This window comes from Rattus rattus, chromosome 1 (assembly GCF_011064425.1).
Source record: "Rattus rattus isolate New Zealand chromosome 1, Rrattus_CSIRO_v1, whole genome shotgun sequence".
Taxonomy (NCBI): domain Eukaryota; kingdom Metazoa; phylum Chordata; class Mammalia; order Rodentia; family Muridae; genus Rattus; species Rattus rattus.
Window position 1 is genome coordinate 226,623,755 of NC_046154.1, and position 11,699 is coordinate 226,635,453.

At 44.1% G+C, this 11,699-nt stretch overlaps 1 protein-coding gene across 1 annotated transcript; it reads left to right on the forward strand.

The window, feature by feature from the left end:
• The first annotated feature begins 6,046 nt into the window (after nt 1–6,046).
• Aard (alanine and arginine rich domain containing protein) lies at nt 6,047–11,103 on the forward strand. Its single transcript, XM_032890843.1, is given in 4 exon segments — nt 6,047–6,520; nt 6,522–6,560; nt 6,562–6,621; nt 10,183–11,103. Coding segments are annotated over 4 exon segments (663 nt in total). The 5' UTR covers nt 6,047–6,112; the 3' UTR covers nt 10,339–11,103.
• Nucleotides 11,104–11,699: the final 596 nt, after the last annotated feature.

Here is an 11,699-nt window from a genome sequence, read left to right on the forward strand (position 1 = left end):
GTAAGGTGATCTGGGATCTCAGCTAACCTCTGGGAGTTACTGAAATGAAGCTTTAATAATTCCATTGGTGGAGCATGCTATTAAAGAGCTTGAAGCTTTATTTTTAGATGGGCACCTTAATTCTCTGAATTGCTTATCTCTGACTCCCTCAGTCATGTTTCAAAATATCAGAGGAAGCCTGTGATACTGTCTTCAAAAATGCCCAATCCAACCCTCACATGCTCTCAGCTGGCCTTCACTGTAGGGAATCAAGTAGGAACACAGGGGTGGCGACAGACGAATCTACCTCTCTGACAGTCAGTTTATTCCTAATGAGTTCGTTTTGCTGAAAGTTGTGTGCATTCTTAAATTGAAGGTTGGGAATAAGAGCTACAAAAAAATTGGTGAAAGAGTCTCAAAACATATTCCAGGAACACTTTGATACATCAGAGCTCAAGTGGCTTTCATTAGCATACATTTTGACCTAAAATGGGATCTGGATTTAATGAGGGACACATTAAATTCCACACAAGCTGGACCACCCCACAGATAACTCAGAAACTATTGAAAATACCGAGGAAATTAAAGAATTCTCTTGAGGTCTATAGATTGCTCGGTGTTTGAGAATACTTGTTGCTTTGGGTTCAGTTCCCAGCATTTGCAGATTGGCTCATAATCATAGACAACTCCAGTTCCAGGGGCCATGTTGGTCTACTCTGATCACCGTGGGCACCAGGCATACATGGTACATATGCATACATGCAGGCAAAACAGTCATAATAAATCTTAGAAAAATAAAAGGCTTATATTTGACAATGGGAGAAAAAGTAGGGAGCAATAGGCTATTGACTCACTGAACAGCTCAGCATTTGGGCCTCTAGGATGCCTACCTCTGCAAATGGTCACAGTTTGAACTCTCTTGCTTTAAATACCTGTCTGTCCTTCCAGAGGATGGTCTTGGTGAGGCCAAACTTCTCTGAAGCTTCCTGCTAGTGGTTCTCTGAAGTTGTTTTAGTCATTTTGTTTATTTATTCATCTATCTATCTATCTATCTATCTATCTATCTATCTATCTATCTATCTATTATTCATCTGTTTAAGACAAGGTCTCATTATGTAGCTCTGGCTATCCTGGAACTCACTATATAGACAAGACTGGCCCCCAACTCATAGAGATCCACCTGCGTCTACCTCCCAAGTGCTGGGGTTAAAGTCATGTTTTTAGACACAATAGGTATTATCTCTGTGGTGCATGTTGAGTTACCAAGGTTTTGAGAAGGTATAGAAACAAGAAATACACACACACACACACACACACACACACACACACACACACACACACATATATATATATATATATATATTATAGCCTGGGTTACAGGATAAAGTCAAGACCAGCCTAGACTACATAGTGAGACTTGTTTTTAAAAACCAGACATGGAATACAGCTCAGTGGTAGAATATTTACTAGTATGTGCATGGCGTGGCACTGAAAATATCAACAAAAACAACTGTAATGAACAGCTACAGGGATTCCCAGAGAGAGGTTTGTGAGCTCAGCTGAGTAGCAGCATAGGTTTTGTCATTTTTGATGAACTTAAAGGAAGGACAAGTTATAGTTAGTCCAAATGCTCAAATTACCCTAGATGCACAGAACATGTGAAACTCAAGAAGGATGACCAAAATGTGAATAATTCACTCCTTCTTTAAAAGGGGAACAAGAATACTCTTAGGAGGCAATAGTGAGGCAAAGTTTAGAACAGAGTCAGAAGGAACACCCATTCAGAGCCTGCCCCACATGTGTCCCATACATATACAGCCACCAAATTAGATAAGATGGATGAAGCAAAGGAGTGCAGGCCGACAGGTACCGGATTTAGATCTCTCCTGAGAGACACACCCTGAATACAGCAAATATATAGTCAAACGCCATCAATAAACCACAACTGATAAGGGGACCAACGTTGAAGGAACCTTCAAAGGACTGCAAGAGCTTGAAGGGGCCTGAGACCACTTATGAACAACAGTGCCATGCAACCAGAACTTCCAGAGACTAAGCCACTACCCAAAGACCATACATGGACTGACCCTGGTCTCAAACTTCATAGGTAACAATGAATAGCCTAGTAAGAGCACCAGTGGAAGGGGAAGCCCTTGGTCCTGCCAAAACTGAACACCCAGTGAACAGGATTGTTGTGGGGAGGGCAGTAATGGGGGGAGGATGGGGAGGGGAACACCCATAGCGAAGGGGAGGGGGAGGGGTTAGGGGGATGTTGGCCCAGAAACCGGGAAAGGTAATAACAATTGAAATGTAAATAAGAAATACCCAATTTAATAAAGATGGAGAAAAAAAAAAAAGAACTATTAAAAAAAAAAAAAGAAAAGAAATGGAAGAGCCCGACATTTCTGTTCTGTATGTGGTGTTGGCAATATGTTTTCCTTTTGGCGAATCTTCTTTTTTTTCTATAAGCCTTTTAGCATGTAAATGTGAGATACCTCTGGTTCACAGATTCCAGAGAATCTGAGACCACTCATTGGGGTAACTAGTTTGCCTATCTCCATCTGCAGTTTTGCATGATTATATCTCTTGCCTTGTCTTTATTTGGAAAGAAAACCTGTAGAAGTAGAGGTCTTGTGGTTTTCCATGAGTTGTTCTGAGCACTGTCCAGTGCCTTGCTGGAGGCTTCTGTTACTTTACTGGAAAACTGAGAAAGGAGACCCTTCAGCTCTTGTCCCTTATCTTACTTGTAAACAAATAAACCCAGAGTTTATACAAAGTCACATGGCCAGCAAGAGATAGGGCTGAGAAGCCTTTGCTCTCAGAATCCTGGGAAACTAAGTAAAGAAGACAGTGAATGGCTTTTGGACATTCCACAAGCAAAGAATGTTTGCTAGCCACTAGTTAACCAGAAAATGAATAGTCCATGCTCACCACGGAGTTTTGAATGGGCCAAACTATTAAACTGTTCATGAAAATAGGACAAATATTTATTTTAAGGCTTATAGGGAAAATTCTCTCATGTCAGAAGCCTGGAGAAATACTTGTTTCTTTTTGCAAGGAGGGCTCAAGGGCACTCTACTTGCAGAGGGAACACACAGAGCCTATTGCTTGAAAAAGTAATTGTCACAGAGGATGGCTGAAAGCGTGACCTTAGACTGGAGCCTCCCAAGGCACAGATAGGGAACGCATGAAGGAATAAGGATGAAGATTTCCCACGGAACGGTGACCAGGTGGACATGGCTTGCTGTAGCTGTGCTATTTGAACGATGTAGGTGTGAGCTCCGCTCATTATTTTAGTCATCATTTGCCAGTAGATCGTTGATGATATTGGTAACTGACCGATTTCCTTGCAGGGTTTCTGAGATGGTGTTAGGGTTCAGTGTAAATAATTCTCTGCTTTATGCATAAAATGGAAGCCCGATGTGTGATGCAAACCCTCCTTGGTGTCTGAAAGGACACAGAGAAGCGGTCTTAAAATGTAAGGGCAGAAACATGATGGCAATGGAAGATCTCCTCTTTCTGTGACAGCGCTCTACAGAACCAGCACTGTTGTAGCAAGTATCTGTAGCTTCGTGTAACAGAAGGGAAATCACATGACCTTTGGTAGATGTGAAAGGAAACCCCACTCCTACCATGTCCTTACCTGCTGACTGTATTACCCCAGGCATAAGATACTTCGAGAAAGTCAGCTATCAGCTTGCCACACTTGAGACTGATGATGTGGCAAGACCTAGCAATGAGCCATGTGACCCTCTTTGTATGAGTGCATTGAAGAAGCACACTACAGAGACAGGAGTTGCTCTTTTGTTTACGGGATGATACTCTGTTCTTTTCAGGAAGATCTACCTTGTCATTTTGGAATCACTCGGGATACTTCATTAATATTCCGTGCTTGTTTCTGTGCCAGGCTGGTCTGATCGGCTCTTTTCTCTGTGTCTGTCTCTTTATTTTCCTACCTCACACATGGACGGTCCCTTTGCATGGGATAGCAGGGCTGGACTGCGGTCCAGATCATCTCCAAACTCATTCACTTAGGAACTGAGGAATAATAATAAATATCCCCCCCCCCACTGTGCATGTGTGTGTGTGTGTGTGTGTGTGTGTGTGTGTGTGTGTGTGTGTGTGTGTGTGTGGTATTTTGCAAGTAGGTGTGGGTGTTCCTGTATGTGGAGGCTGAGTTGATGGTAGGAATCCTGCTCTTCTACGGTATACTTTGAGGCAGAGCCATTTTTAACTAGGCTCAAAGTTTTCCTATATACTTAGTTTCACTAGCCCACTTTCTCTGGGGATCCCACCGTTTCGGCCTTTCCAGGGTGGATTCAAGTTGCAGGCCACACTCATCTGACATTTGTGTGGGTTCTTCTGATCCAAACTCCGATCTTACTGCTTCTTTGGTAAGGGCTTTAACTGAGGAACCGTTGCCCATCCATGTTATTGTGCTCTTATTCTTTTCCTTTCTCAATCTTTCCTTCTTTCTTCTTTTCTTTCCCTTACTCGCTCCCTCTCTCATTCCTGCCTCCCTATGCCCTACCCCCTGTTCTGTGTGCGCATACGCACGTGAAAGTCGAGCTCTGTGTTGATGTCTCTCAGTCCTGCTCTTAGTTTTTGAGAAATGGCTTCATCGAGCCTGGAGCTCACTGAGACTGGCTGGCCACCAAGCTCCACCAGTCTTTCTCTGCCTCCTCAGTGCCGAGATTACAGGCACTGCTGCCTGGACTTTACCATTTGACTTTTCCCATGTGTTCTGGTAACACAAACTTAAGTCTTCATTCTTGTTTGGCAAGCATTTTTCTCAGTCGGCCAGTTCCCAGCCCTTAGATTTCTCACTTTCTACTAATAGACTACACCTTAAATGTTTTTTTTAAGAGTCTCTTGACACAAAGATAAGAGATGACCATATTTAAGTTGCAAACTATCAGGCACTGACCTTGGCAATTATCTGCAGAGGCTGGGTAGCCTGTGTTCCTTACCCAGTGAAGACTGAGGCCATTTCAAAAGAGCTGAATTTAACAAGCCCACAGGGTCTGAGCTCTTGCTCATGAATGCGATTTACTCTCTTTGGGAGGAGAGTGTATCTCTGTGATTGGCATGGACAAGCCAGGCTTCCTAGGTATGAATTGTGAGCAGACCACTGGGGTTTGAGTGACTCTTTGGTGGGTATGCATGTGGACTTTCCCCCCTCACTTTCCTCATTTGGAAAATATGGAAAATAATAGCATATATTTCACAGGGTTGTGTAAAGATTATATAGGTTAATAGGTGAAGTGGCTAACATACAATAGAACTATAGTAATTCATGGCATACTATAAGGCATATAGTATAAGATAAATGCCCTCTTGTTATCTTTTATGCCTACTATTGACACTTCAGGCGATGGACCAGTCTTTCAGAGATGCACCATCAGCTCCTTGGGGTTGAGTACTATGTGTTTGTTTCTGTCACTGTTGTTTCTTCTTCCAATGACCACAGAAGTTTTGACTGTTGGTTCCTATAAAGGAACATTCAATCAGCTCCAAAAGAGGCATTAAATATACTTTATATGACACGGATAATCATTATTAGCTCATGATTACATTGGACTGGGAATTATACAATCGAACACTTTGGAATAAGGGGCCGTGTTGATTTTTCATTTTAACCCTTTCATATGTGGACTCGTTAAGAAGTCATCAGAGTTAAAGAGGAGCACTGAGTTTCAGAACTCTGGGCTACTGGGATCACAGAAAGATAATTAGAAAGACTATTGTGGCTTGCAAACCGGACCGAACTTCTCACTGTGGACTGTGTATAATACTTGCGTATCGGATCGAAGGGTGTCTAGATTCTACCACACGTGGCACGGTGTTGAAAGCATAAAAAGTCAGAAACTATTTCAAAAGTGCACAGCACTAAGAAACAGGCAACTGGGAAGCTTTGTGTCGAACAGTACTTTTTTTTTTTTTTTTTTTTTTTTTTTTTGCGTTGTGAATCCTCAGCTAGTTCCTCCGTTTTTTATTTGCATGGATTGACTGTTCCAATCTCCATGCATTCTCAAAGCCCCAGTTCTAAAGGCTGGGGGAAAAAAATCCAGTCAGAACTTCTAATCACAAGGCCTCCCTGCCTTGTTGCTATGAGGAGGAGAAGACAGAGGAGATGGACAAGGAGCAGAGCAGCGCTCTGAGTGGCCCAGCAGTAACAGCGTCCACTTCCAGGGTCCTGCCTGTTCCGTTAACTGCCCCCGCCCCCGCCCCGATCGGCCTTGAAAAGCCCCAACTTGCAATCAAATCTCCAGTCGGAGCTCTGCAGAAAAGGACCACGATGGGTTTGGGTGACTACAGCCACTGCAGACAGAGAATGACCCGGGGACTCTACGGAGTCTCTGGAAGGGCTACGCTGTGGTCCCCAGCTTTCCACCCGGTGCACCGCATGCCTTGCGGCACTTGGCGCATCGAGGCACCAGAGCATGTCCGGGCGTCCAGCCCGGTGCTGGAGCACCTCCGGAGACAGCTGGAGCGCGCCTTCCAGCGGGCGGCGGCACGCGGGCGTGCCAGGCGCGCGCGGGGAGGCTGTGGCGGCAGTGGCGGCGGCCGCGGCGGCAGCGCAGGGAGGAGCGGAGCCGGGCGCGCATGGAGTGCGCCCTGGCCCGGCTGCGCGCGGAGCTGGTGAGCGCGGGCTGAGCAGCGGGACTCGCGCTCAGGACTCCGTGACTTCGAAGCTGTAGCTCATAGGAGGACCACCAGGGTGGGGTTGATGCCGGGGAGGGAGATGACTCTTGGGTGCCTGATTTCCTCTGGACTCGGTGTTGAGGCCTCCTTGGGTCGCAGCTCCAGTGATCAGGGCTTGGCCTACAGTCCATTGACTGGCCCAGACTCCAGAAGCCCCTCCCCAGTCTGTTTCTGTAGTTTTCTATCTTCTAGAAGCTTCCTCATAGCAAACTCTTATTATATCTATGTTTAGCATGCAGAGACAGAAATTTCAATCGAACGGACAACCAAGATGGATAGAATGATTGTATGAGAAACTAAGCCATGCCAATTATTTTTATTTTATTCTTTGCTAAGAATTTAGAAATCAACTGGCTGTTCAATAGGGAGGAGTGTGCATAGATCACTTTTTTTTAATGAAAAAAAAAAAAGTAAAATCGACAATTTAAAAAGGACAAAAGTATAAAGAACCCAGACTTTAAAATCGCGACGCATATGAATGCGGCGCAACTAATCACTTCTTCAGAATAGAAACCTCAGCTAGTGATTGAGTTCATTTCTGGCTTTGAGAAGGGCAACATGAGAGCAAATCCAATCTAACCATATTAAATGACCTGAATTTGATAAGGAATCCATAATGCTTGATCTAATGGTGTGTGTGCTCAAAATGGTGAGCCTGAGTAAAGCCATCACATTGCCTGGTAAGACCGCCTCACTGCGCACCAGGAGGTCAGTGCTGTGGTTCTGGACGCCACACTGGAACGCCTAGGCTTGGCTGAACTAAACTTCTATGCTACTGAGCTGGTCTCCGTCATCCCTCCCCCGACCTCTTGCTGGCTCATATGGAGGTCAAGCTGGACAAGCTCGGAGGCACCTTTACCCTTAACTTTCCAACAAGTCGCTTCACCAATAGGAGGCTTAGACCAGTAAGGTTTTATGGGTGAGAGAAAGTAGGGAGTCATGGGCTCTGTGAGTCCCTGCTGGCCCTCCAGCTTTGAGTTAGTAGACTTGAGTTGGTTCGTTTATCTGTAACGTAGAGATAAAACCATAAGATTATTATGATATACGAGACAATATTACATGACATACACTCTTTATTGACTGTTGTTATTAGATTATATTATAGATCTTGGAAGCCGATTGTGCCTAGAAGGACAAATATGAATTTTGAGAACTGAGAATTGAGCCAGCAAGATGGCACTTTAGAGGAACTGTGAACAGGCCCGGAGACCTGAGTTCAATCTCCAGCTCCCACTCGGTGGCAGGAGAAAACCCATTCCTTTTCCACCCACACAGGAACACTTGTGGCACACGCAAGCTTGCCCTCACACACGCAAACACAGATATGCACAAGGAAAGACATGAGGAAAAAAATTAAAAAGACTTTTGCTCTGGAAAGGAAGCTGAGAATTTTACATACAAGCAGATGCTGTCTTCCTAGCGTGTAGGCCCTGGTCAGCATCTTCAGAAACTCCCTAACCCGTGTGACTGATCATAAGAAGGAAGCCAAGGTGTGGATACTTAACCTCAGGATCATCATTAGAAGTAGGTTTTGATCTGGGTCATTAGCTTAATCTCTATGGGAATGCGCTCCCATGTATGATATGCAGAAGCATCACCGTGAGTCAGGATGGAGTGTATCCAGGGACATTGGTGAATGAATGTTGTTATGTATACTATGCTCTGATTGTCTTACTCTTCCTAAAGGATGGCATTGATTTCTAAGTTCTTTGGATTTCTGGAGTTAGACTTAAAGTTTTCTAGGTATATAAAGTCCGTTTTCTCACCCCTCAGAGAAGTTTTGCAGCTTTCATCAGACTCTCAAAGGGATCTATGATAAAAGAAATGTAAAAGCCCCGAGTGTTTGAATTTCCCAAATAAGTGTGAATCACACATCCTGTACTTAGATGGGTGAATCATTATCAGTAATTTTACCCCTTGATGCTTGGCAGAGAAGGAAGAGGACAGAGATCCATCACCCCCTTGATTCATCCCTTCATTCCCTCAGTCTTTTTAACAAGGACACCGAGAACCTCCCGTGGACGCGGAGGCCAGGCACTGCGTACTGAGAATGCAACCATGAAAACATAGCAGATTCGCCCACTGCAGCCCGGGTGTAATGCAGTCTCTGTGTTATCAGAGGCATGTAAATGGAAGGCCATGGCTGTGTGGTTAAGGGGCAACGGTGCCTGGCAGTGATTACAGAAGGCTTTCCAGCAACTCTTGACACTTAATGCTTTCCATGGAAAGAGAATTGGAAAAGAGCATCTTAGATCTGAGGGGTCGGACAGAGGCGCATCTCAGCGCAGCCTTCCCTTGGAGACTGACAAGGTGTCTCTGGCTACCTGTGATAGGAGTGAGTAAGGTGACAGTGTTAGGAAATGAAGCTAGCCCAGCAGGGCAGGATTCTAGAGTCCGAGGCATGCATCAGAGGGCAGTCTTGTGGTAAATGATAGGGGATTTTTATGGTGACAGCAGTGTGGTTTGTTCTGTCTAGTAGGTGCCTTGGATCCCCGTCTCCTTTATCATTTCTAATTTTTGCTTCCACAAAAGTGGCTCCAACTGCAAAAAAAATAAAAACATAAAAAAAATGCCAGAGGAAAATAAAAAGATACCTCTGCCCAATATTTTATTTTGCAAATTGAGAATCACCACTGCAGGACTAGCAGTTAACTGTGACAGTACCCTGGCTTATCCCAAGGGCTACTGTTGCCGAGGTGATTGGGATGGTACACAGAAAAAGTTATTTTACAAACCACGTGAAGCATGACTCCATTGAAGAAATATGCCAGTCATTGATCTTTAGCTTCAGGTTATAATACAGCTGGAAACAAACTTTGTTGCTGGACTGCCTTCTAAGCAACCTGTCCTTGGAGACGTAATTTTTAAAATTTTATTTGAACACACAAGGGCCTCGTAAACTCCCATTGGAGGAGGCTATGAATCAGCCTTGCTATATAACAGGCTTTGTTCTAGAGTGAAAAGCGTTAGATTATATAAGGACATATAGCTGTACATGTGCCTCTGAGGTGTCATTATATGTTTTTACTCAGCAGGGAGGCCATTTAAAATCCTGAAAACTTGAAATGACAAGTAATCAAGTAAATGGGCCTGGATCCTGAGCACTCAGGTGGCCCCAGGCAGTTATCCCGTGCCTCAGACAGCTCATAAAGATAAAGGATTTCACTGCGGTCCCATGCCATTGCTTGGAAACAGCCGTTGGTGCATAGGTATTTCTCACGCCGACAGCTTTGTGCATCAGCACTTTCTGTTTTCATTTCAAGGCCATTGCCAAAGCTATTCATTTATCTGGGTTTTTACCTTGTAGAAAAAGCTACTTTAATAGCCAGGCTCAAAGTCAGAATGGGAGAGAGAGGTGAGAAACCCATCTTTCTTTCTGTCTTATTTCCCTTTCCGACCCACTCCTTATCGCTCATGTGGGGTCGGAGAGCAGTTTCATTTGATCTCTAGCGCAAACTAATAAAATCCCTTATCATTATTATTATTATTTTCTTTTAGCTGGAACTGCGTTTCCAGAACCACCAGCTGGCCCGAACTTTACTGGATTTAAACATGAAAATGCAGCAGCTGAAGAAGAGACAGGACCAGGAGCGTGCTTCCAAACCCCAGAGCCCGCAAGACGAGGAGATGAATCCCGAGTGCGGAAACGCATAGTGGAGAGGCTGAGCCCGCAACTCCGAAGCAATCCCAAGCCCTCACCATAACATAGGCCACTCTGAAACCGTTCTAGCATTAACACTAGCGATGCTGTATGCGTGCTCTGAGGGACAGTTTGTCCAGTGAAAATGTAGGTGTAAGGAGGACGTGTGAAAAAAAATTAGTTAAGAAAGGGAGTGATACATTTTTATTTTGAAGTTTTAAAATATTCATTCATTGGTTTGACTGGTTATTGTCTTAGTAGGCAGAAGGGAAAAGGAATCAGGAGGGTAGAGGAGGAAGAAAACCGAAGCACTAAAGACTGCCTTAATGCTAGCTTACAACGCTGCATGTTACCTTCTTGTAGGATTGTGTGAACTTGCAGAATCTGTGCTTATTTTTACTTTAGTTTTGGTCCATTTAGTAGCCTATCCAGTACTCTTCTGACCTGTGAAATGGAGAATTACTTATGTCTGGATTCCAGCCATATCCTTGATGTGACCAGCATGAAGGGTGTCTCACCTTCTTGCTGGATATGGACATGTATGCCAGGGCTTGCTGTTGTTGAAATGTAAAATACTAACTATTCGCGTAACATCTTTGCCTCAGTTAATTCAAGTTTGGCTTTCAAGATGTACACCCCTAAATTCCTAACTAATATAGTTCTTTTGTTCAATCAACTTGGGAGTTTAAATGGTTCTTATTGAATTAAAAGATCTAATTGTGCCCCAAAAGTGCTTTACAATGCAAAAATAAAATTAATAAAAATAGTTGCAGACCTAAGTGGTGTTTCTAGTGGTTATTATCTATGAAATTATGACAATATGTATAATTTTAGTTAAAATTAGTTCTTGAGACAAAAGAACAGAAAAGAGGTAGTCTTTTTTAAAACAACAAACTTTATTATTATTAATTATTATTTGCTGTCCAGTCATTACCTCCCTCCTGGCGCACCCTCCCTCAGTTCCTCATCCCATTTCTCCTCCCCATCTCCAAGAGGATGGACACCCCCTTTCGTCCTCCAGGCCTCCCCACTCCCTCAAGTCTCTCAAGGGTTAGGTGAGTCTTTTCTCACTGAGGCCAGATCAGGCTGTCCTCTGCTGTATATGTGTCAGGGACTCATATCAGGTGTTGTATGTTGACTGGTTGGTGGCCCACTGTCTGAGAGATCTTAGGAGTCCCAGTTAGGTGAGACAGCTGGTCTTCCTACGAGGTCGCCCTCCTCAGCTTCTTTCAGCTTTTCCCTAATTCAACCATAGAGGTCACCAGCTTCTCTCTGTTGACTGGGTGTAAGTATCTGCATCTGTCTCAGTCAGCTGCTTGTTGGGCCTCTCCTAGGACAACCATGCTGGCTCCTGTCTATAAGCACACCATAGCAT